Raw genomic sequence first — 27,158 nt, forward strand, 5'->3', positions numbered from 1 at the left:
AGTGGGGACGCCAAGTAGTATAAATAAATGAATTTCAAGAACAGACTGTATTTAGCCCTAATTAAAGGAAGATTTCAAAATTTGCCAAATTGAGTAAATACTATATTAGCTCTCTGTCTGTTATAACCATGGACAAACTAGTCCATTTGGAAGCTAAATTGTTTCCTGGAGACACATAAAAAGATAGTGTGTTTTACATGTTATTTTACCATAGAAAGTTTTGGATGAGCAAAATGCTACTTATGCCCAAATTAAGGGCTCAAATGATGCTCTGCAGGCTGTGATGGCTTTCTACGCTGGGTAGGAATTGCCCCTCAGTGACTGTAGTTGTATAGCTCCCAGAAGCATTATGCTTAATGCAAGGGAAAACTTGGAGGAACTGCTGTAGGAAGTTACACCTGCAGCTGACTTTGCCCCTGATGTCTCAAACAAAAGAGACCCGTAACCATGGGGTGATTAGATAGAAAAAAAGGGCAAATATGATGTAAACAAAATGGGCTCCAGTAGTTGTACCCCTCATCAGGCACTGGTGCTGCCACTGTGACGGCTCATTGATACACCCCTGGCTGAGCGGCTTTGTGCCGCTGTAAGAGGCACTGGGGGCTTTGGGTGCCCAGACTTGAACCATCTGTTGTTACGGGTATTATTTGTCTCATTTGTGTTAATCAAAGAGGTAAAGGTAAGCCTTAAAATATGTGGGCTAATGTGATCGTAAGATAGCACAACACAATACCTACTTCAGCTGAAAATTTAATCAAAAAATCATAATCCCTTCATAAAAGGAATTAACAAGGCCTCTCATTATGCCTTTGCAGGAGAAGTTCATGCTATGCACGGCAAAGGCTGTTGCAAGAAGGTCTCTCTCTTAACATGAGGGGAGAGAGTTCATTGCTTCACACTAGATATTTGCCAGCTATTTCCCACACCAGATAGTTGTCCAGACTCTCCTTATAGGATCTTTTATACAAGGTTTTTATATATGTTGTACAAGGTTGGTTATATAGGGTGTCTCCATATAAGGGAAAAATAGGTTCTCTGAGGCACAATTCTTCTCACCCCGGCAGAGATATTTCCAGACGTCTAGGATGAGACGAAGTGTGCCCTTCAAGTACTCGTTTATCTTAGTTGTAGAGGGAAGTTGGAAAACTAGCCCTCAGGTATTTATGTCTACTCTGCAGATATCCAAAGTTAATGAGATTAATCTAGGCTGTGTACTCTTCAGGGATGCCAACAGATAATCCGTCTGTCCAAGTCTTTACCTATTTACAAATAAGGAACATGCTCACTGCGGATTTTCTTCAATGCAAATGAGTAATTTCAATCAACTGTTACAGTCTTAGAAATAATTTAGGGAACTTTCATTATTTACACATGGCTGTAGTGCCACGCAGAAATATGTTAGAAAAAGACAAAGGAGACAATTTAAAATTTGGGACAAGTCCGAGGAATTCAGTAAGAAAATCTCATGTGGGATTCCTGAGTCTAATTACTTTGCTTGTATTTTTCCTGTAATTTATGGCACCCTGTACAAGCGTTAATCATTCTGTGGTGTTCCAGCAGACTGACAGAATACATATTAAAAGCCATCCAGCTTTCAGAATATATACAGTTTCTCCCTCCCCACTCCTCCCTTTCTTTCCATGTTATTTCTTCAAAATTTGAAAGCCTAATGCTAACTCTGACCTGAGGATTGAGACTTTTCACAGTTTGGTCACATCTCCTGCCTTCCTTTGGTTTGTGAAGTGCTTAGCGTACCATCAGTCCTCCATAGATTTGGTGGAGATATTTTGTCAAAGTCTTCATTTTAAGGTGAGGAAACAAAGGTTTCTGAAGGAAATGTACTACCACTGGCTCTGAAACTTTCCAGTGTTAGGTTCTGAAACAAGACTTTTATCAAATACTGTTGGTTTCCCTTGCTGTCTGCAGTGGGACTATTTTATTTGAAGTGATGCTTGCTTCATTTCACCAGTTCATGAGTGATTTTCTAGGTGTTATCGCTGACAACTGCAGATAAAGAGGATCACCTTCCAAGGCCTACAGACAGCAGTTAATTAGGTACTGGGTGCCGAGGACTGCAGTTTAAGGACAACTCCTGTCCTGTAAGATAACAGAATTGTTAGCATGGAGGTCCATGAAAGGTCCATGCCATACACACCTGATTGACCTGGCCCTAGGCGAGAGGAGTAATGAGGTCCCAATGCCCACACGCATTAGGAACACACACTGATGTATTCCAGCATGGGTTATTCAGCTCAGAACAGAAGACAGAAATGGTAAATGAGCGGTTTGCAAATAAGCCAGGCTAAACAGAGCCCAGCTTCCTGCACTAGAATGTACAAAACCACTGTGGAGAACCTTGATGATGGAAAGCCGGGATAGAAAAATAAATCTCTTTTACGTTTGGAAACACGCAGGCCCACATTGTTTGTAAGGAGGAACATCTTTGATTGGTTACCAGTAGGTGTCATTGCAGGTTTGCGGACAGTGGGAATTCATTGGGGCCCCAGCACTTGTGACACGCACCCAGGCGGTGGCCATGCTTCTTGGATAGGCATGCACTAAAGGAAACCTCTGCATCATCCCAACTTTATGCTGCAGCTTTAGGATGGTGCAGAAGAAAATCCTGTTTTGTTCCTCATCTATCATTCTGAGTCGAATCTTTCTCTGTTAGGATAAGTCATCCTTATTACAACCATTTCTTTTTAGCCATAGTGGCCAGCTCCTCTTTTCTGTGTATTTAAAACCATTGGAGTCAATCTGCCCAGGGTGGAAAACTTTTAAAGTGAAGAACGGTATGGGGATGAATGCTGTGCAACAGTTCAGCATAAAAGATTATGATATGCCCTTCTCCCACTTACTTTAGGACTTGTTCCTTCCAAGAAGAAAGTAAGTCTCTCAAGCCTTGTTCTCCTGTCTTGCACATTGTGTGGTTGATCTGCCTTGAGATATTTGAGCGAAAAGTGCTGATAAACAAAAGTGGCAAAATTTGCATTGTATTGCAAAGGTACAAAGTGGAGAGAAATGGCCAAGATTTTTTATTTGTGTAGAGAAACGTGATGTGCTTTGCCACGCATTTTACTGTATTCTGTGACAGAGATTGTTGGAGGAGGGTACTTAACTTTTGGCTCTGTATGTGCCAGGTCACTGGAAGGGACCTCCTTGGACACAGAGAACACTGCCAACTATTTTAAAGCTGTCTTGTACAGTCCCTAGGGGCAAACCTCCTCTTAAAACCAGTTAAAGTGTTTGTTCCCTACTGGAAGGCTCTTCCAGAACTTCACCTGCTCCCATGGATAGAAACCAGCTTCTAATTCCCAGACTACTGCGAATTCACAGCCACTTTCTTCAGTAATTCCTGCTCAATGTTGTTCCTTAGCTAACAAATTTTTCTTCACCACTCTAATGGGTGTGTAGCAAGTAACTTTGTCCCTTCTCAGTATACTTTCCGCAAGCCCAAATAGGGCACCTTTATGAAGGCCTGCCTGTAGAATGAAAATGCAATTTCCCCGAGATTCCCAAGTCACCACTGACTGAGCAAATCTCAGATTTCAACAAAGTCCAGACATATTTGACTGTCTGGAGACTTGATCTTGAAAAATGACCTTTTTTATTGTTGCCACATTGTTCTTTGGGTGGATCAATTTTCTGACTCCGTTCCCAGGTTCCCAGGTGACTGGAGAAATGTTTGTGTCAGCACAATGGAGAGAAGCAGCCTGGGGGCAAGAACAAGAAGACGGAGGCTCCAGCAGGGACACGGGAACTGTGTATGTAGCCCTACCACCAAACATCCAATCACATCTGAGCTAATATTTCCGTGTGCAATGTGCTATGCCATGTGGACATAAAAGCACATTTGTAGCCTGCTCCAGGATTTTTGGAGGTCAGAGGTATAAAAATATAACCACAGCTTCAGCCTCCTCTGATATGGCAGGTTTCCTACCCTCAGTAATTCCTCTGCCTGTACCTGTCCTATAATGAATATGGGTGACCAGGGCTGTGTGCAGTACTTGGGGGAAGGTCTCAGGCAGCCCATGTACAGTGCCACTCATACGCCCAGCCTTTGCTGTAATTACTTTGCCCGACACATCCTCAGATCACATTTCCTGTTTCACAGCTGCAACACATTGATATTCATACATGCTACTGTAATATACTTCGGCCTTTCTCTTCCTGTGTTGCTTCTGACTGATTAGAGGAGAAATTCCTGTTCTCGGTCCCTAGGCGTTTGCTCTTGCATCCTATTACTGTGATTCAACTCCCCAGAGGAATGCCATTCTTCCTGTAGGGCACTCTGATCCTCCTGTATATTGATGGTGCCTCCCAGCTTTACATCATCAGCAAGGTTTACTCGCATGTTCTGACGGTTTGTGCCAGGGTCATTCATAAAAATATTTAACAAGATGGGTTCCAAGTCTGATTCTTCAGAAGTTCTAGTATTTGGCCCATACCAGTCCAATCCTTTTTGGTCCATTCTGTTATCATTTCTCTTTTAAATAGTTTTTTATCTACAGCGAAATCCTTATACCAAGCCTTGTTTTCTGTGGTTTAACTACTTATTTCCCAGCTGATATTTTGCCAAATTCTACACTGATGTCCATATAGCCTAGATCAATTATATGTCCACGGACATCTGGTGAAGAGCCATCCTCTTTCATTAAATCCCCAGATGCTTATTTGGATGCCTGAGAGGGGGCAGCTAAAGCACATAGTTTGGGACTTCAGTAGTGGAAAATGTTGGCCCTGAAGTCTGGTAGAAAGCATACCTCTCCACACAGCCCTTCTGTCACTCAGAAGTGGTACAACAGAAAACAGTTTTCAATGACACATAACTGCCTCCATAGAGTCTGTAGAGAGGATGTTAAAGAAATGAGGTACAAATGAAGAACTGAGAATAATCATCTATTATATAATACATTAACTAGTAGAATGCAAAAATAACTTGCTGTAATCCTTCCTTTAAAAGCTAATCTAGCCTAGACTACCAATTCCCAGACTTGTGGGGCTATAGAGTGCTGTTAGCCATAAAGAAATGACTGCAGATTGCCATGCACCTGCCCGGATTTTCAGTTGAAAATTTGAAAAATGACAATGTGGTTCTGCAGGGCAACTGCAGGTCTTTTATCATGGCCTTGTAAACCATCAGTGATCTGGGAACCACAGCTATAGCACTAGACAATGTTCAAGCTCCTTTTCCCTGCTTCTTAGAATTGAGGTTAAAGTATCTTCCTGAAAAGAGGCTAGAATTTCAAGGCAAAAAAGTTATTCAACAAGCTGATCCATTGAAATCAAATGGAAAATCTCACGCATACAGAAGTACTAGTATTAGAAAAACGGGTTTACAGTGGCAAGGCTCTTTTTTTCCCTCTACCTTTGCTTGAAATATGCTGGTACTAAATTTATGTTTTGTTTTTAAAATTTTTGGACTTCATAAAACTCACATAATGGACCTAGGCCGAGTGGCTCCTTATAGTTCATTTTATTTCCTGCTCCTTAACTTTACAGATAGTGATGCTATCTTTACTGGGGCATCTGGACTTACTGGAACATTGAAAGGTAAACTGGGCATTGATAGTCAGAAAAGCACTCAAAGATCTTGATGCTTATGTAGCTGCCATCATCATTAGAAACAACAGTAAAGCATAGGGAGGGAAACATACTAAAGAAGGACCATAACCATAAAACTGAATTTAAATAGTCTGACCTAAATTTTCCATGTCTGGTTTCCTCAGTATATCTCTTTCATTGCTTTTATGCCCTGCTAAATAACTGGACTAGAGAGTCCTGTTTATTTTTATGTGATAGCCCTTTCTTAGACCTGGATTTCTCGGCACGCACCGCAGTGGCATAGCTACTGCCACCACTGATGTTATAATGAATGAACATGCTTTGGTGAGCTTAGATGTTTACAGAACACTGTGTCTGTCACATCTCCAATTCACAGCATAGTAAGTGTGCAGCAATTGTAAAGGCTGCTCGTACCATAGAGCATTTATTAAACACTGCTTGAACTTTACAGGCAGGGAGATAATACTGCTGATGAATTTAGGCTTTGTTTTGCTCACTGAATTCTTGTGGTAAGATTATTTACTTTTTCATGCTATTCAAAAGCAGTGGGGAGGTAATTCTTTTTCTGTGTATTTCTCCAGTGATGTTGAGCAGTGCTGTATGATTATATGGGTTGTGCTTTGTTAATTATGACCACTTAGAAAAAAATCACATTGCATTGTTTCTGTGCCGAGTGGGTGAGCGTACGAGCATTTCCAGAACAAATACCCAGCTGTATAACTCTAAGGGCATGTCCACATCACACAATAGATTGTGGGGCAGCGAGTCCTCAGTTAATACCGACCAAACCAGCTCCAAAACTGGAAGCAGCAGGGCTGTGTTAGCATAGTGCTACATTTTTGCAGTTAAGCAGGGATTATTAGCTAGAATGCAGCTTTGTGCTCACAGAGCTATGCTGCTTTCAGGTCTGGGTCCGGTATGGCTGTGGAGGCAATTGCTGTGCTCTCTGGATGTACTAGCATGGCCAGTGGTAGCTCACGACCTTCTGTACTGTGCTAGAAGGTACTGGTGCATCTATAAATAATCTATTTGGTTGTTGCTGTAATATCATATTTGTTTTATGATAGTCTGGTAGCCCACAGGTGGATCAGGACTCCCACGTGCATCGTAGTAGTCTGATGCTGCACAACAAGGTAATTGATATCCTAAAGACATCAATCCTAGTCGCTAGGAGCTCTTGTGCCAGGATGAATCTCACTGGGCTATTCTTGGAAAGTGAATGCAAAATATGCATGAGGAGTTTAAAGCAAATCAGAGGACCACTAAACATGCAGAGCTTTTGTTTACACAACTCTCAAAACTTTTTCCGTGTGACTTAATGGAGACAACCCGTAGACACAAAGGCTACCTCCGCAAAGCTTTCTCTGCAACTGCAGAGGTAACCTGGGCTTTGAAAAGATGGCTGTCCTTCTTTGTCTGCATATGTGAAACTACCTTCCTAGCCTCAGAAATGGTTTTTGCTGTGGGTGATTTTTAGGCTGGGTTGAATCCTCAGCTAATAAAAACTGACAGCTGGATTTCTTTTGATCCACACGACTCTCATGGTGCTATGGCAATTTACACTACTTGAAAATGTGGTTTAGGCACATAAAAAAAAAATCCCAGCTGCTTGATGTGGAGCCTGCACAGAGCATTTGCAACAGGAAACTCTGTGTCAAAACAGTTATGTTCCAGATCCGTCCCTTGGAGAATATTCACAAGGTGAAGAGGAGGCAGGCTGCCAAGCCTGACCTTGTTTTAATTCAGCTCCCCGTGAGACATCAATCTGGGTTTCTACTTCTGGGATTCACTTTCCTTAGGAACAGTTGTTCATTCCTCGGTTTACCCAGAAGCTATCGCGCTCTTGTAGCTTTTGTTTGTAATTAGAGAGCAAAGTTTAATCCCCACTTCCTGCTCTATTAATAACAAACCATCAGCTCTTCTCCACACAAGGGAGCAGCAATAGAATATTGAAAACAGTATGACACCTGGCTTACACACAGGAGTTTTAATCGATAGATCTCAAAACACTTTACAAAGGAAGGAAGTATCATTTTAATTTTATTGGAACTGAAGCATAGGGGTGGGACAACCTGAGCAACACCCTGCAGTGTTCTTGTTCCCTTAGATTACATTACGTCTTGCACTAGCAGGAAAACATGCCCGAGAGACAGGGAGTGTGAAGATATGGGACTAGAGGAACTGGTAGTGTCCCACAAAGGACGTTCCAAAATACCCATAGTAGCATTAGAAGAGAGACTTAAATTAGGATCTTTCAGTTCAGTCGAAGGCTGAAACTTCATACTGAAAACTGGTAGGTCTGACCTACGGAATTTTCATGTGGCCTGTTTTAGAAATAAAATGTTTGGAGCTGTGGGCAGGAGTTTGACCTTTTCCTAAATCGTAAGAAATTGTTTTCATGTAGAACTCCTAAGAAGAGTTCTAGAGTCCTCCTCCTTGGAGGAGCCTGCATCTTTATCCTGAAAGCATTAGAAACCATGTTTGCCCAGTAGCCTTAAAATAGGATTTGTACCTATCAGCCCACAGAAATGCTCGCTGACCAGCTTTTCTGGCTGTATCGTTCACCAGTCAAATCTACTCTTAGCAGCTCTGTTATTTAAATCTTTCTGAATCCTGGTGACAAACCAGCCTGAGGATTTCCTGCCATGAAAGGAGTTTGTTTTTTTCATGAAGCTTAGGGGCAAGTGGTGTTGAGCAAGAGGATTTGTCAGCTGATTCCCTTCAGACGTTTGTTATCATTTGGTGGGAAGATGCAGAATTTACTATTCTCAGCAGTAGCCTGATCTACCAAATCTCTTTGTGTTATTGCCATCATTTGGGGAGGGGGGTGTCCTTATATTTGCTACTTGGGAGGAGTGTATTGGGCATAAATTGTAGGGTTTACTGCATTGATGTGTAAGCACCCAGCTAGTGCAGGCCAGGGGCTGCAGAGGTGACCCATGGGGGAGATGACCGTGAAGTGCCATGTGCCTGTCACCGGCAGCTCCGACACCCATGCAACACCCCATTGCATGCCAAAACATCAGCCCGCCAAAGGAGCACGTGGTGCCCTTGCTCAGATGTGTTTAAGAAAGAGAAGCAAGGAATTGGGGTGGACTGAGTGTAACCCAGGGTGAAAACAGGGAGGTCAAGACTGTAGTGTTTGGCTTAAGGGGGAGGGGTAACGAAATGTGTTTACTTAAGTGTTTGTGTAATTATGTTTTCTTTTTTTCTCAATCCCTGTATCAGTGATTAGAAGTTTATGTTAACTGGCAAGAAATTAAATAAGTAAAAATTCCCCAAATGGAAACTTTTGCCCACAGCAGAGGAGGTGGAACTGCAAGGGAAACAGAAAAACGTGATGCACTGATCTGTAGAAATATATTTTGACATCGTGATAGTCATGAATGAGTGATTACTTTGTCCTTGTAGGAAGGCCTGGAAATGAAATCAAATTAGGCCAGTCTGTCTTTGTGTAAGAAGTGATCTGAGATGAGGTTGGTCCAAAAAATCAAATTAATTTGAAATCTGATGAGTTTTTAAATTGACGTTTGCCGCATCGGGTAGAGCCCTTTGGTGTACGAAACAGATCTGGTAGCACAGGAAAAGATCCACACAGGCAGTAAAAATAAACACAGCAAGCAGTACCCCCAAAGGAGTCCCACCTCCTGAATTTGCAGGGTGCAGGAAGGACTGAAGCTGCAGTTTGTGTCTGGGCCGAGATACTGTGAGAAACTCAAGGCGTATTTTGCAATGTAGCGTGGGAACTGTGCCCAGAGCAGAAGCACGCACACATGGGAGAAGCAGAGGCAGCCCGGAGCAGGAAGTCCTTAAAGTCATACACACTTTGCCTATGGCTCCACCACAGCCCTTCCAGCTGGGTTGAAGCTGCTTGGGAAACCATCCTTTTTATTTCTCTGGGTGTCAGTGTGTTTCTCTGGGTTTACTAGCTCACCACTCCATGCTCCCCCTCTTTTCTCCCCATCTCTCCCACACTTTGACCTCACACCATGAAACTGTCAGAGTGAGGAAACATTTTGAGCTGAAACATTCATTCCACATTACGTGATTCTAGATTAAAGGCAGGAAACATTTAACCCTTCGACAGCCTTCTCCCCTCATCCTGTGAAGCCTCGGTTTTAAAGCTCCTTGCAAACCACGTGTAAATAGGTGGTGAATACTGATGCTTTTTAGATGTATATTCTTGTCCCACCAGTGGCTCTTACCAGTAGCCAGAGCACAGGGATTAAGGGGTGTCTGGGCTTCGCAAACTGAACGTACCCTCTCAGCCCTGTTCATGATTCTTGGTTCTTCCAGTGTTGAGATATATTTGCAGTGTGGGGAAAATGTGCATTGCCACACATATAAAGAGATGAACCTTTGGCTCCATTTGTTTCGCTTCATTCCCCAGTGCGAGGTTCATGAGTGCAAATGGCTAAAATTAAAAATACAAAAATAGATAAAATGAGGAATCTCAATGATTAGCGCTCAGGATTTAGAAACAAAACTTCTTGCTTTCTTTAAAGCTGCCTAATAAATAATGCTAGCAGAATAGCACTTACATATAAAATGTATAATTTCACAGTCGTGACACAGATATGTATTCTGGGTTTTAAAAGCTGCTCTTTTGGCAGATTATGGCTCTCCTGAGAGCCAGTTACTGCTCTCCAGCACAGACTGGTGAACACTAGTCAGATATATTTGGTATTTGGTACTAGCTCTTGGACTCTGGACTTCATAGGTGGTCTTGGCAGTTAAAAGGGTGGATAAGAATGGCAACTCAAACCCTCCGTTCATTGCTGGAGCTGTACCAGTATCTACACTGAGACCAGCAATACCACTGTAGTCCTTTAGGAGAAGGGGCTTTGACATAGGCATAATGTAACCACGTGGGCTGGAACGTGACGAAGATGTGGGGTTTTCACCGCTGCTCTGAAAGGATGTAGATGGGAAATGCTAATGGCTCTCCAAGGCCTGGATTCTGGTTTTCCATTTCAGCAGAGCACCTCCAGATACATAGTTCATAGAAACGTCATTTTGGTTCTGCCTCAGAGAACCCATGGTTTCCCAGTAACCCCTTTTTGTGCGCTTGGGAGGTTCTTCTCACAAATGTTGACCTCCCCCACCATCCCCAAATGGAGGGATTGGAGCACAGACTGATGAGCCAGAATTGCCATCACCGTGTTCTCTATATTCAGCACTGCCACCAGCCTATTACCTTTCCCAGCGCTTGAGGGAGAGTCAGTCTCTCTTACTGAAAATCAAATGCACACAGGAGCATAATTTAAAGATTTTATGCCTCTCTTTCATTCCCCTATGCCTCTGCTCTTTACTGACAGTCACAGAACTGCTGAGGTGTACGCCTGTAGTATGCCTTGTTCAGCTAGTTAAATAATGACAGTATGCCTTGTTCAGCTAGTTAAATAATGAAGAGTCTTGTTCGCTTGAAATGATAAACACCTTTGCTTATAGAGCATGAGTATGAGTTCCAGTCCCCAACAAATGTAAAACCAGCTCAGACACAGGATCTCCATCAAAAATAGGGAGGCAAGAGAACAGGCTGTGGCGCTTCAGTGTGATATTCCAAAGTTGTTTCGCTTTTTCATCATGGCATAAGAAAATATTGAGAGTTTTGAAGTGAAATACAATGCAGAACACTGTGAAGAGTGGTGGCTCCTGCAAGCATCTGGAAACCTGGATCACAGTCAAAAAGTGACATAATTCAACTCTCTTTGTCAGAGTTCAAAGGCTACATCAGAAAAAGCCCAACCCCTGCTTATCTGGTGAGCTTTCTAACCAGCAGAGAAGGTACTGTGTGTCTCCAGATTCAGCAAACAAAACTAGTATCTTTTCAAAACGACCAGTTACTGATTGCTAGCGTTCTGCATTATTGCCCAGAAAGAAGAAAAACATTATCCTTAGGAACGGTCTCCACAATCATCCATAATAACAGCACAAGGCATGCATACTTTCACCCATCATATTTAGAAAATGTGCAGCTTCCCCTTGACCTGCTACAGAGGAGACAGTAAGTGTCTGTGTGACGAGATCCAGAGGCTGTGTCTTGAAACCCATTTGGATAAAAAGGAAAATGTAAAAAATGTATCTTCTAAAGAAAAGAAGATTGGTATGACAGCTCCCGAATGAATTGGATCCTAGGGTTTACAGAGCCTATCAACTCATCTCTCTGCTTCATATTTGGTGTTTTTTCCATCTGTAAGAACCCGTGCTGAAACACTATCATTTCAGATAAACTTTGTCCACTTCGTGACGGATAAAATTATTGTCACCAAAGGAGGTTGACAGATGAAGGGAGACTAGAACTGGGTTTGCTGCATTGCTCTCCATGCTCCTGTTTATTCCAAAATCTTCAATAATGGGCAAAAATCTGACAGAGCAGAAAATCACCAGCTGTTCTGAGCTCATCTACCGCTTGCACAGCTGCTTAGAGAATAGAACTTGCTTGATTAAACCGAGGAGATTTCAGAGAAGAGCAGCAAAACTTTAACCTAAACAGGTTTAAGTAAGTAATGACCATGCAACTCAAATGAGCTCAACATTGTAAGCACAAAACAAGGGAAGGAAATACTGGGCTAAGCCAGTGAGAGCACTTGGGGAGAAGTGGGATGAATTCAAAGGTTTGTCTAAATACAGAGTCAAGTATGACTTCATTTAGATGTGCTTTAAAATGCTTTAGGTAAATAAGGTCAAAAGGCTAAGTTGGCACTCTTCTTTTGCTATAAACCATGTTTGGAGTTAAAATATTTGGAAATAAATTTTAAACTAAAGAGCAAAAAATACATTTCTAAGCCTAAGGAAGAACAACTGCAGAAGTTTTTGCTTGCTAAATTAAACGAGCACAAAGGCATGAATGGAGAGAACAAGGAAGGGCAGAGCCAGTGAGAACAGGGGTGAAAAATTATCAAAGGAAGAGCCTTGCTTTGTCTCCAGAGGTGATAGATTGGATCGTTTTTTCTAGCACCATTGTCCCTGCTTTTGAGGGTTTTAGAGTGAAACTGGAGATCTTTTTAAACTTTTAATTGCATGGCTTTCCTGTGCTAGCCCCGAAGGAGACAGGGACAGCTTATAAGAACTCTGAAAATACATGAACAACTAAATACTAGCAAATATGTCATTACATTCTGCTGCTTCAGGGTCATGTGCTGGCTCTGCAAACATAGCTGCAGCTCTAGCAGAGTCGGTGTGATTTTGACCCAAAGTCTTCTAGCTTGCCAGTGGGCAGAGGGAAATCCAGCAGTAACAATAAGCTGCCAGCCTTCCAGTTTGCCCTGTGAAACAATTAGACAACTGTTTTCTGGTACAGACTAAGTTTCTTTCAATGTCTCAGAAGGTTACTCTTTCCTTTTCATTTGTACACCTGACATAAATCCTGTGAGTAGCCAGGTACCCTGCATACAAATATTTCTGTCTGAGCTGTTCCTTGAAATTAAGATCGGAATTTTCTGTTTTGTTCCTACGTTTCAAGTATAAGTATGGGATCCAAACAACTCTGAGCTTAAGGAATGCAGAATCAAGATCTGAATTAAGATGTTAAGATTTAAGCCATCCCTACTGCAAATGCGGGCAATTCCTTTATTTCTCATTGGTGATCCTCTCCTGTGGATGCTAAAGTGCATGGCAAATATGTGTCAATATCCTTCCTCTTACTTAGGGACACAGCAACTTCGATGAAGAGATCTGGCCAAGGTCATCAAGCAAGTCACAGGAAAAGTTAAAAATGGAGCCTGATTTTCCCATCTCCAAAGTCACACTGTATTTCCATGGGGAGCCACTGGAAACGTGTGAGAAATGCAACTGACATAAATACTGCAGAAAATAACCATTTACAAATATCTTCAATAACTCATAAGCCAGTCTTGGTATTACTATAATTGTGCACGGTGCCAGCATGTCAGTAATACTTTGCTCAGTCGGTTCCTAACATAGCTTGTAATTTAAATAACTTTTTCCAACTTTTAATTACATTCTTGTGTAATACAACTCACTGTGCTTTGTGCATACCTTGAGGGAGGTGGTATGGTCTGGTAGTTGTTGTAAAGAGTTGGGAATTAATTACAAAGGACACAGTTTTTGAGTTCCTCTCAAGTACTTGCTCAGCTGTGTAACCTTGGGGCAAATCACTCAACTGCTTTGTGCCCAAGTAAACCCAGCTGTAAACCATCTTGAAAACCAGATGGTGCACAAGATTTAAACTGCTCAGGAGAATAGAAGGGGGGGGGAAGAAAAAAAAAGAGGGGGAAAAAAAAAAAAGAAAAAAAAAAAAGGTTGTTCCTGCTGGTATTGCTTCCAATGGAGTTAATCTGGACTTAACCAATATAACACTGAGAAGAATTTGCCTTGATATAAAAAAAAAACCAACCCCCCCCCTCAAATCTTTTTTCCCTTTCCTCTCTTGACTTTATGTCAAGTACCTTCTCTCTAGAGGCTTAATTTTAAACCTTCAGTAGAATACATGTTTTTCCCTGGCAGCCTGAAGATTCTAATTCAGGATCAGGTTCTACATGATATTTTACATGATTATTTTTAGGCACTTAATTCTACAGTGTTCTCCCTGCTTTTCATGCTACCATTCTCCTTCCTCAGCCTTGCTTAGCTTCAGTGGTACAGTGGTGTGTTCTGGTGCTTAAGTACTGCACTGCTAATAAAAATGCTGAGCTCTATTGTCTTCTGTATATGGTATGTCCTGGCTTAAAACCAGTATCAAAGCTATTACAGGATTTGTATTGCTGGTCAATGAACAAAGGAAATACTATACTCAAATTTCTGTAGCAGAATAAATGTTTGCCACATGTTAGTATTTAGGTGAAGACTTTTAAATGTTTCAATATTTTTTGGCCTTAGCTAAAATGTAGACCTTTTTTTCTCCACCAGTGCTGCAGGAACATGGGAATACTTACTTATGTAGGAGTACAAATGTAGGAATACTTGCGTATACTTCCAAAGCAGGGTGTATTAGGTTATAAGAATGGAAAAAAAAATATTTTTAGTCTAGTATAAACAAGGAACATTTAAAGACGTGAGACGTAAAGGAGCCATTTTATACACTACTCAGGAAAGACCTTGCATGTTTTTATTAATCACTATTGAAAATAAAACATTGACAGGTTTGAAATTTGTTGAACTTTCTTCCCAAATAAGGAAGGATTAGAGCTGAAAGGGTAAGTTACAAACAAATTTAACAAGCTAGAGCACCTAATTCTCTTAGGCTCTTATGAAAACAAATGTTGTCAGCAAATTGTCTTTAGCAAATTTAGCCCTTGCTATACAGTACTGGGATGGTAAAATATTTAATTGCTATTCAAAATTGGTGATCATTTTTCCAATGTCAACAATTTTCAGTTTGTGTGTCTCTCGCAAACTGTTTGCTCTATTTCATGTTATTGAATCTTTAGATTCAATATTTGAGCTATTCTATTAGTAATTTAAAATATTGAAATTATGTGCTAATAAACGCCATACCAAAGTGCCTGCAATGGATAATGACACTGCTCAAACATCAAATTGTTAATTAACCACAAACTAAAGTAGAAATCCTCTGATATTGTTTGAGTCCCTCTTTGGATGATCTAACTTTCCTTTTCCCCTCCTACTACCACTTGAAACTAATTTTTTAAAAAGGTGCAGTTCTTTTGTGTGAATAAAAGAATTTTAAATCAATCGGAACATAAGACATTCTCAGATGACCAGCTGTGGAAAACAATAAATAAAACAGAAAGTGAGCTGTAGATAGAGCAAATCCAAGTGATAAGGAAAATCATGACTAGAGTTGTCTAATATAGGGACAAGAAGAATATAAAATACATTTTCAAGCCCTGAGCTATATAAATAGTCATCAGACTCAATTTGCATTTTTGCTGCTCATAATGAGTAAAAGGTTGATTTAGCCCAGTATTGCCAGCTGAAACTGCAGCTAGGAGTATTTTTCTGTATCCATCAAACCAGGGCTTTCCCCTCTGTGTTCCTGAGTGTAAATCATTGAGCTTTACTTCATTTCATGGTCCTGTGAATTGCTTATATGGTCTGTTTAAAGAAAAGATTGTTGCATCATGGCTTTTGCATGGTCCAACCCAGTTTCTTTCCACTCTCATTGAGAATAGAATGATGGATGCTTCACATTGTTGTTATTGCTACCGCAAAACAGGCCAGCTCACAGGATACAGCTTCAAATCCCTTTGTACGTGCTGAGACACAATGCAGTGAGATGCTGCCGGTGAAATATGTATTGATAGACTGGTGATTTGGATGCATTGTGAGGTATTGAGTAAAGTCGATTCTTAAGGCAAATAACAAAATGATGAATTCCCAAAGCCAGAAATTCCAGGCATCATAAAACCTTTTCTTCTTAAAAAAAAAAGATCTAATGAATTAGATATACTTTGTGTGAAGGCCTTGTTTCTTTAAAACAGCATCTTGAACTTGAAATCTAACTAGTTTGGAAAAAAAAGTTAAATAGTTTTAGGTGACCTCCTTGCTCTTAATTAATACAGTCCATTTTTTTGCAGGTTTTAAACCACACTGCTCTATTTGTCCCTCTCTCATTGCCATGTAGGAAACCTACAGAAAAATGAGAAGTATGCCATTGAGAAACTGACTACAAAATGCTGCTACAAGTATGTATTTTGCCCATATAATCACTTTCAGAAACAGTCAATATGCGTTTAAAGAAAAATAATCTGAAAAAATAGTCATTTTTTTAAAATCTCCCTTTAAAGAGACACTGTAAGGCTAAAGCTTGCATATGAACAAATCTCCCCCCAAGTTGCTAAGAACACTTTCTAAACTGCAATTTAAAAGCTTTCAATTACTATTTCTCGCTATTTATGCTCTTCATTTATTTTTTGCCTTTATTTTCCAGTCTTGTGACTAAGCAAATCTAGTACATTTTGCTCGCTCAGTGTAGCTCACGTCACTCTCCTCGTGTCTTGCTGTAGCTTATTGCCTATGTTTGGGAATACAACCATCCCCAAGAGAAGTCACTTGTCTTAAAAGTAGGATTTAATTATTTTTATTAATAAAATCCACATTTTAAGCCTAAACTATTTGACTGTGTCCCTTTCAAAAAGGAAATAATTTGGGACAATCTATTTTTTAAATCACAGTTTCTAAATTCTTGCCCCAAAGAGCAAATTCTGTAAGTTCTGTTGCTGAATAAGCACAGGATTTTTAAGGAAGATGTAAAGACAAAATGAAAGAGCCTCTCACACAACCTGATTGCTGAATTTCAGCAATGCCCCTTATTACCAGCTTATTTTCTTGCCTTTTTTTCAGGGCTGTGGAAAACAATTTCTGTCGGCTACATCAAAGTGTAGTGGCAGATTTCCCTTTGGAAGTCAAAGCCTGTTTCAAACGTCTCTTTAAGTCTTGCATATTTGGAGACTTGGGTCGGACAAGGTGGAGGCCTCTCCGTTTCTCTCCATTGCAGCTCCCAATCATCCTGCTGACCTCCTGGCAAAGCTGCTGGAAGGCTTCATGCACTCCCTCACAGTTCTCCCGGGCTGAGACTTCATAGTAAGTACCTCCCAGTTCACTGGCCAGCTGGAGTCCTTCTTTGGAGGACACCTGCCTGGCTCGCAGGAGGTCTCCTTTGTTCGCCATCAGAAGCAGGGGAATGTTAGCATTCGGGTGAATCTTGCGGATGTGCTGGTGTAGGGGACGGATGACTCGGTAGCTCTCATAGTCTGTGATGGAGTAAACAAAAACGAAGCCATCTGCCCAGTAGATTGAACGGTTTATCTGCTCTTGGCAGCATATGCTGTCAGTGTCATCCTGCCGTCAAAACCAAGAGGTGTGAGATTAGAAAACTGAGAATAGGGAGCAGACAGAGCAAACAGTCATACAGCACTGTTAGCTACTCGGAACTTTATTTTAATGTGTGGCTGTTTCTCAATGTACAGGCAGAAACCTCTCTGACTGCCGGGGAATGTACCAGGGACAGGAGAAATTTCCACTGTGTCAGTAACATATTACAGGTAAGCAGTAATGTGGAGTGGAGAGGGGTCAGAGCAAATTGGTTGAAAATAAGAGAACAGCCAAAATACCGATATTGAAAAGTTTGTTCTGTATTCTATTGTACTAAACCAGTGTGACAGAAACCCGCACTTTTATTGTGGATAAAATTGTGATGGGCACGGTAAGAGCATTATAAAATTCAGCAGGCTAGTCACACTACTGCAAGTGAACGCTTGTCCCCCAAGGTGTTTTTTTAGGGCTTTTTCCAATTCTGTATTCAATGTGTCCATGGACGGGTGTTCTCACTAACTCTGTTTGGTGAAGCCTGACAGGTTTTTCTGTCGTGTAGGTCTCCAGATAGTTAAAGGCAAAGTTACTTCGAAAAAGCAATTTGTTACAAATAACCAATTACTGGAACCGAAAATGAGGTGAAATCTCATTGCTCATTTGTAGAGCAGCAATGGGTTCATATTATTGTTTTGCTGGTCACACATTTGTTCAGTCCATCACCAGTCCTACTCAGACAGCCATAACAATCACCAGCGTTGGGAATATAAAACTGAATACAACGCTGTGGGGCTTGAAAAGAGATCAGCTCAATTTTCAAGACGAAGCTATTTTCAGCTAATCCTCTACTCTTTGTTATCCGTGCTGGCATGTAACCCAACCAGATAGGGAGATCACTGCTGCAGTTATTGCCAGTGTGCTTGGTTTGTAAGAACTGACATTCCTGTCAATATTACAGGCTTTCTGGATCTTCGTAATTTCTTTCATATCCAACAAGGCACTAAGCATATTCAGTATTCAGCTCTTGATGAAGTTGGTAGGAATTAGAGGCTTTTGTGTATTTTAGGGGGAGTTCAACATCATGAATACAGCACCCAAACTTTTATTATTATTGCTAAATTCTATTCAAGAAATCTTCATCAACTTCAGTAAGACTATTAGAACATATGTTCCATTACCTATTTATCTATAGAAAATATATCTGCCATTCACATTCATTTTAACAGAATTTGCATATGCTCAGCAATCTCCCAAAACAGATCACTTTTATTTAGACACCTAAATATGAATTATAAAGCCTAACTTCAGGAAGCAGAGGTGGAAAAGAATGAGTAAAACTGATCAGTTCTTTTATGGTAGATCAGACAGTAAAAAAAGGACTACCGACAAGGCTCTTCTGTGAGAAGAAGGAAGCAGAATTTCTGAAGACTCAGAGTACAAATTAGGCTTACAACTTTCAACAGGAGTTCTGCTAACTAACTGCCTTTTGTAAATATTTCAATATTGCCCATAGAGATACCGGCTCACAGTACCTAGTAGTTCTTTGCCCTTGCCAGCTCACAGTAACGCTAAATCCTATTAGCAGTGAAATTGCTTAACAGATGCTCTTATCACCCCTTTCCCTGCCCAAAACCCTCAAACCCAAAAACCCAACAGAGTTGCACATGGAATGAAGAGGGATCCTCACTAGCAGCCTTGTTTAAAAGGTTAACGAGAGTGAACTCAAGCCAGGACAGGGCAGACTGTGGGAAGAAGGGCAATTTGCACTCTTGGTGTCTGGGTTATATCCAATCTGTAGATAATTAGCCACCCTTCATGTCCTGCTAGCCTCTTTTCACCAGCAAGCTCCTTTCATGGGAAAAAAAGAACTAATTGCTCTGGCAAGCATTCGAAAATGTTTTTGGAGAAGGTGTACATTCAGAGAGCCCTAATGAACAGAAATTCTCAGTTACTCCAGCTAGGCCCACCCAGTAGCGAGATGGATGGATAATCCCCAACGGAATGCTTTATTCAGGAAAATAAAAGGCTAATGGGCTACTTTTTAAATGGAAATCTCTGCTCCAGAATGAATTTTGAAACACACAGTCATTTGCCATGTATAGACCAAGCAGCAATGAATCACCTAACAAAACCAGTTATCTGTTTGCTTCTGTTTCTCTCTTAAACATTAACATTTCCGGTGTGGCTAGAATCCGCAGTGATTCCACATGACTTCCTCCTGAAACACTGTACTCAGCCTGCAGAGTGCAAGAAACTCTCTTCCTCAAGGATTTTAACAGAAAATCCAACCTATTCTCAGTTTTAACAAGTTCTGTTCCGGAACAGTCCCTTCAAATGATTTCAGATACATCATTTGATGCAAACAGAGACACAGGCTAAGATAAGCATGTCTGTGGGAACTGTTGAAACAGTGCAGACCTTTGACTGGGACGAAGAAAATGAAACTCCTTCCTAACCAAATTAAAATCGTTCCTGACTAAGAAACCTCAGCTGTTGGCATTACTAAATTTTGTGGAGCTCTGGCTACAGTCACAGAACTTTAGGGCACAGTCTTAATTATAACAGGGAAACCGGACAATAAACATATATCTGGTGTGAAAGAGGGAATTAAATTCTTTCACTCCCTCCTTTCTCCATGGGATAGGACAGAGAGGGGATTCCCTTTGATAAGTGTTTATCAGGCAGTCCCAATTGTGCCTAATCACCACCAACAGCTTCTCTTTGCAGGTCCTCTCTAAGCAAGCTGGCATAGGGCCTTTGTACTATTGAGTCCCACTTGAATATTTGGAGGACTTCCATAGCAGCTTTTGTTTGCTTTTTAGTGTCCAGAGTAAATGAGGGGTCCTCTCCACTGCTCTGCGCACCCCCAGCAGCAGCAGAGAGCGTGGAACTTTGACAAAGATTTCTGCTTAAATCCACTTCCAGTCATCAGAGAAAATGGAAATGGAAACTGAGGCTGTGAGAGCTTTGCTTATCCTGTTCTGTAAGCTCAGGATGGAACAGTTCTACAGCACAGAAATGAACCCATGCACACGTGGGTCCTGGCAGACAAAACAAGGTATATAAAGCTGTCCAGGGCTAGCCTGAAAGAGGATGAGAGAAGGTGGCGTTCCCATCCAGACATATATTTGGCCAAGTCAGAGCTTAGACTGAGGTTAAGACCAAACCTAGAAGTTTAGGTTTGATGGTGACAAGAGGATACCTCATTTTATCATGAAATCTCAGCTATTCTATAGGAATTACTACGCTCATGAGATTTCCACCATTCATGTAAAAACAAATTTCATTACATTTCCTGCTGCTTTGACACTATTTTCATCCTCTTGTTCTGCATGTGAAGCAGATCTTCAAAAAAAGACATCTTAATCTTAGATCCTGCTTGGAAAAATATTTCTAGAAACAGGTTCCTAGTCAAATATTAAATCTAGAATATCTAAAATACAGACAGAAAGAGGGGTGTAGATAAATGCTAACACTTTAAAAATAACAAATAAATAAAATAAAATAAAAAAATAAGGAAAGCCCTGAAAGGCACCCTAGTTGGAAATGACAACTGCTGTGAGGCCTGTCCCCTTGGAAAGAAACACCTTTCTAGAGAAGAGAGATTCTGGGTGTGTGGAAAGGTCTAAGCTGAGCCAGCTGGGCCTCTAGGCAGGTGAGTTTTCTGCCATGCAGGGTCAGAAACCATTTGGTAGGAAATAAAACAAGGAGCTGGCAGGAGCGAGCCAGACTATGATTTTACTGCTATTTAGGCTTGGGATGCAGTAATGTGTTTGAAATAGATTTGTTTTAATTCTGACTTACTCTTAAAGGAGCCTGATTTAACATCTTCAAGGGCTCGTTTTGGCGGGGCTTAAGGTACCCCCGTTAGCCTTCATTTGGGTTTGAGCCCAGGTATATTTCTGCTGAGTGGAGTTACTTACAGGTGGAAGTGCTGGCAACAAAGAAGAGACAGTAACTGTGCTGTAAAGTACCAACGCACCGAGCAGATGTTTTACCTCCAATGAAACAAAGGGAGTATCCTGCACCTGTAGAGAGATCTGTTCCCCATCTATGGTGAACTTTCTTGAATACAAAGCACCTGGTGGAAAAGCAAGATCATTAGAGTCAGTGACTGTGACAAAAAATAAAAGAGTACACAAAGGCAAAATGGAACTGTTGAAATCCAGATTTTTGAGGCTTATGATATGTAGCTGCTTATAGAACAGTGAGTAGCACCAGAGTGGCTGTGTGGCTGTTTACTTAAGTAAAGTGGTTTTGTATTTGCTATGTGGTCGGCTGTTCTGAATGTATACCGAGGATGGTATCTGGGAAAGGTGGCACTTTGTATTGAATCAAATAGTCAAAGTGGGCACATAAATCACATTCAGGTTTTCAATCCATATTGTTAACTTTTTAAAATGTGGACTGCATATATTTTTAGTCTCAAACCAAGATATCCAGGTGTTGTCTGTAAAAGGAGTGAGCTGTTTTCTATTGCATTTTTCTGAAAGTTTTTAAAAAAGGAAAGTATTCTCGTTTTGGACACAGAGTAAGTGACTGTATACAAAACACCTAGATGCTCTTCGGGGTTTGTGTGACCTTAGCAGTCAGAGTTTGGTTGGAATCCCCAAAGACTGGACACTTTGAATCTGACTTCTGGTTAATCTGAATGACACGTTCAGGGCCAAGTGCTAGTTCAAAACATCTAGGACTGATGCAGCTCTAATAAGACCATCACTATTCTGGACTTGAACTTTATTTTGTTACTGGAGCGGGGGTTAAGTGACAATGAAAACTTAAGTTTTGATCTTATGAACTACCTGTGGTTGTGATAAGGACAGCTTCAGAGATTGATGTCATCATCATTTTACCTTAGAACTTAATACAAGTCACATGGATATGTGAAGAAATGCTATATCCACAGCTGTTGTATACAGCCTTTCAGTCTTGTCCAAATACAATTGTCACTGCTGCATCTAAAACATGTACTTCATCTCAAACGTAGAGAAATCCCATCTATTGGAGAGTAAGGAATTCAGATTAACAGGGAGGTCAGTTAGTGACAATAATGCCATCACTTCTGAAAATCATCTTTGGTTCAAGGAAACAGGTGTTTTTATTCCAGTGGAAAAGCGGCTGAGCTCATAGAAACATTTACAATATAAGGAAATTTCGTGTGGCAAAGTTTGCTGCATCTGAACCCAACATTATCATATTATGTTTTAATACTGACTCTGTGAGGTGATGTAGCCTTTCTGGGATATTTTTGTTTTTTGAAAACACATCAGATTTTAAGCTGAAAAGATGTTACTGTTTTATGGGAAGATACTGCACCCCTGAACCAAGACCAGACAACATATTATTCCTACTCTGTAATGCCTTGCAGAAAAAAGAGCAGGTACTTCCAGACACTGACTGTGCTCTGCCTTATACCCAATTGAAGGAGAAGCATGGTTGAATGATCACAAATACACTGCCACCTGTTTCTTATTTCTGGCATATTTGTTTCTTCTACAGCATGGCTGTTGGGCTGGTAGCTTAATGAGAAAAGCATGTGGTTCTCAGCAATGTCTCTGGCAGCAATCCATTGCAAAGCTCAGAAGTCTAACTTGATGTACAGTCTCCCGTAGAAGAGATGAAGGAAAAGAAAGAGAAATAGTGCAGCCAACCATCAAGGTTACTTAGGGTCAATGAGAGGGAGCTGTAAGGAGGAGCTTTCCGATTGTATTTTATCAGACAGGCAGAGATCAAAGGTGTCTTGTACTGCCATCTCCTTTCCTAACTCATCATTCTAAATGCAGCCTGCATCTCCAAAGTGAAGCAATCGCTGCTGTGAATCCTGTCCTACTTCACCCAAAAACTGTGAGGTGGCCTATGTGTGGGATGTGCTAGTAGGTATGAGCACGGTGTACGTAGATCCTTTCTACAACACTGGCCGATACAGCTGGCACTTTCTTGAAACAGAGGCTGTGAATTAAACAGCTCACATGGACACATCCTCTGAGGTGTCAGCATTAAACAAGAAATGCAGTAGAAGCAGTTTGCATGGTCACGTTGCTTATCTTATGGAAAGAAGACTTCAATTTGGAAGTCTCCCTTGTCATAAAAGCCACTGAAAAAAGGGAGTACACAGGAAAAGTTCTGAACTGACTTTTACGCACTTTGGAATTCCTCTGGCTTCCCTGGGGTTGCAGAGAGAGCAGCGTTGGGTTTCCGCGGTTTAGTCGATATGCAAGTTGTTCCTTGAGTCTGCATTTTAGTATAGGTATGTCCCCAAGCAAACCTTTTACTCTGATCCTTTTCCATCAAGTTGGAAAAAAAATAGCTAAAAGGATCATAAATAATGAGCCTTTGATTTACTGCTTTCATAGCTTGAGGCTATTAACTGAAAATATGCACCTTATGGACATCTAACACTGCTTGGCTTTCCTGTAATATGCACCAGTCACAAAATAGAGTAGATTTCTTTTCAAGCTATCTGCAGTACTGCAGTAGAAAGCAGACTCACCAGTATTGGCTTCATAGTCTCCAATAAATCTCTTCGTGAGAAAGCGCACAACCAGGGCTGTAAAACAATGAAAAAAATATGGGTCTTTAATGTTAACCAAAATCAATCTTTGCAGAACACATGTAATATCTTACTGGAAGAGTTAGTATAATATGAAACCAAGTTAATCTTTGAATTGCTCACATATTAGTCTGCAAGTGCCTCTCTCAACACTCAAAGAAAAAGATCGGGGCCAGGCTGTGATACCTAATGCAGTTTTTTGCAACTTGTACTGGAAATTACCCCTCAGATTCAGTGTGGCTATTCAGTGTAGGATACGGAGGTTGGTTTGTTGTGATTGCAGGTATAACAAATCTGACCTTTGGTTTGAAATAATTTAGAAAAAGATTAACAAGCCAATAAACTGAAACTAATCCCAATACCACATTTAAGACCTCTGTGTCGTAGAAGTGAGGCTGATGGATGTAATGGTTCTTCCCAGCCTTAAAAATCCTCAGTCCTCCTCGTGAAACCCATTAGTGATATCTAACCGCATCCAGCAAACTGACCGCATGTGCTCTGCACACATGGGTCATGCTGCAGCGCCCTGGGCCTTCTTATTCACCTTAACCTGCGGTGCTTTCTTATGCTGTTGGATTAGAACATTTCCCTTTTTCCTGATCACTTTATAACACTTAAAATCCTGTCATGGCAACAGTAACTTATCTTCCTGTAGTGCTTTCATCTCAGCAGATTCCTAATCATTTGCAAAACCGCTTAGTTAATAGCTAAATAAAAGGGTTTTTCCTGCAAACAACTGTATCATAGATTTCATTTAAAATAATCATTTTTCTCACAGTGGATACTGGGTCACCTCTTTAGTACCCTTAAATGAAATTGACTGTGCAGCGATCTTCAACAAATTACTTAAAAATAATATGAAAATATGTCTGCTTCAAATCCAAAACAATCAAACATTTTACTGAGTGCTGTGGAACCTCAGATGTAGTAAAACAGATCTGGCCTTAATAATTTCTGAAGTCAGGAACCATATATTCAAAAGCAATAATGCTCGCTTTACCCGCTTTTCTTCTCCTCTCTGGAGAATAATACAGGAAGACACATCTTGTACGCTGTTATTTGTCTGCTGAGCATAAAACATTTACAACAGGAGAATAAAAACCACTAGTCCCATTTCTGGGGTGTAGAAATTTAGACACGGTTAAATAATTTGCACAAGACTAGGCAGAATCATTTGTGAGTACGGAGCTCCCAACACAGTGCCCTCTCCTCTTAACTGCCACCTCACGTTGGCTGCTCACGTAGACCTACAGCAAATCTGCCTCACAAATTATTCAGTGCGTTTTCAAAAAGAAAAAAAAAAGTAACTTAAAATGTTCAAGCTGCAACAGTTAGGAGTTTTCACAGCCTTGGGTCTAACTGAGCTGCAAATTAGCTGGTAAGTGCAGCAGCAAGAAAAAGCATGGAACTACACCTGTGGACTTACCTGTCTTGCCAACGCTACTGCCACCCAGTACCACGAGCTTGATGATTTTGTTGGGCACGCAGTCTAATACAGGATACTCTGGTATGGGGAGCAAGAGAAAGTTAGTAGAATACTGTGACATAGTATCCTGAGAGATGAGACGCATGCCAGAAATGAGAGCTGTTCAACTCCAGTAGGAGTTGGGGGAGAAAAGAAGGAAAACAGCTTCTCGGCGTCTGTTCTTGGCTGTATATCCTTGGATAGAGAAGCCTTCTCATTTCATTTAAGTAGCTTTCCTGAGGAATGTTAGAGCGACTGGCCTCCTCTTCCCGAAGCCTCTGCTCAGACAGCAACTTTGGAAAGCAAAAGGGAACTTTTTGATCAGCCCCCGTGAAAACTGACTCCTCCATTCCCCAGCCAATCACAAGTGAAACCATGACATTCCTCCAGCCGGGCACCGAGCGTGTGCCTCCATCAACCACGCTCCCTCGCTCGCTCGCCGCTTTATCTCCCCGCTGCCTGTTTTATGTGCTGTCCCTTGGCTCTTTGCTAAAACGAGATTCTTCTGTTTTACAGTCATTGCGGTAGCATTTTCAGCGAGGTACAGTCACCCCCATGCTCTGCTCTAATTCCACTTTGAATAATCCCGTTCTACCTGTCTAGTTTCTTTGCATTTTCACTTGGCTCCAACTCCATGCTTTGTTGTTCTCCCCGTCCTATTGTGTCCTGCAGTTGGGCCCCTTCAGAGTGCTGAAGCTGATGGGACACTCCTCTTCAGGAAAACAAACACATTTTCCCCCCCGCCCAGTTTTCAGGCAGCTGTGGGTTATTCCAAAATACTAGCTCATGTACGTATCCTCCGGGATACATTTGATCTGCTGGTTTATACATGTTTTTAGTCTTAATGGCCCACTGGAATGTGGATTAGCATTGGGTTTTCTCCAAACATGGAAAAGTGAATTTAGGGCTGGCGACAAGACTTGGGAAGGCTGAGGAAGGACTCGGTATCCTTCAGTGGGGCGAGCCAGACAGAGGGAATGAAGAGAGAATGACTTCTATAGGAAAACCCAGTGTAGTTTTAAGACAGCTGGCGGCTGCAAGGTCTGTAGGGATGACTGCATGTAACCGTACACTAGCTGCAATCAGCTCTCAGTTATCAAGGATAATGGGGAGGGAAGAAAAAGGGAAGAGCAGTGGAGAGGGAATGACCCAGATAAAGCAAAACTGCAAATAATATAAAACAGATGTAAATTAAACTACAGAAAATATAGTTAGAGCATTCATCTTTGAAAAACTTCTCAAAAGAGGTCTGCAAGGGGCAGGAGCAGCTTAAGGCAGCAGTGGGAAGAGGCGAGCCTGGCGCAGGCAGCATACTTCTGAGACGTGTACTCTGTCACGCTGTGTGGGAGACATGGATATTAACGGAAAGTGGCACCGCAGCTAATCCACCCACAGATCATGGAGACCTGAGGATGCAGATCTTTCCTGTCTTCTGTACGCTCCTAGCAGGCAGAAGGAAGGCACGGTTCATTACATAGAGGCTGCAGCCACCAAAAAGACTTTTTTCTGCCCAGCTGCTTTCACGCCACTGCTTTCAATCACAGCATACACACGAGTTCTCCCCAGCAGGTTTTAGAGGCCAGGGGTACGGTTGCGAGCTAGCAGAAGAGGATGTGAAATCAGTCCAGGTCTCTAGATTACTACCCCTTCCCAAAGCACTGGGGGCCAGGTTGTCAAATGATCTCAATTTCCACGGCAGCATCACAGAGGGCGTGCCGAGTGTGAACTGGCTTTAGAAAAACCCAGCTTTGGTGCACAGCAGTCCAGTGAAATAAGCACAAGATTCGGAAGATTTATGGATGTGTCACTTTTCTAAGGCTCTGTTTCCCCTCTAAAAACTAC

The 27,158-nt window shown here is 41.3% G+C and overlaps 1 protein-coding gene across 1 annotated transcript; it reads right to left on the reverse strand.

The window, feature by feature from the left end:
* Positions 1-16,705: 16,705 nt before the first annotated feature.
* Positions 16,706-25,422, reverse strand: LOC103894115 (ras-like protein family member 11A-like). The gene is made up of 4 exons (XM_009273432.2): positions 25,278-25,422; positions 23,792-23,848; positions 21,300-21,382; positions 16,706-17,331 (listed from the first exon to the last, which is right to left on the reverse strand). Exons 1-4 carry the CDS (start codon positions 25,420-25,422, stop codon positions 16,864-16,866), a joined length of 753 nt encoding a protein of 250 aa, XP_009271707.1. The 3' UTR covers positions 16,706-16,863.
* Positions 25,423-27,158: the final 1,736 nt, after the last annotated feature.

This window comes from Aptenodytes forsteri, unplaced genomic scaffold (genome assembly GCF_000699145.1).
Source record: "Aptenodytes forsteri isolate BGI_AS27 unplaced genomic scaffold, ASM69914v1 Scaffold191, whole genome shotgun sequence".
NCBI lineage: Eukaryota > Metazoa > Chordata > Aves > Sphenisciformes > Spheniscidae > Aptenodytes > Aptenodytes forsteri.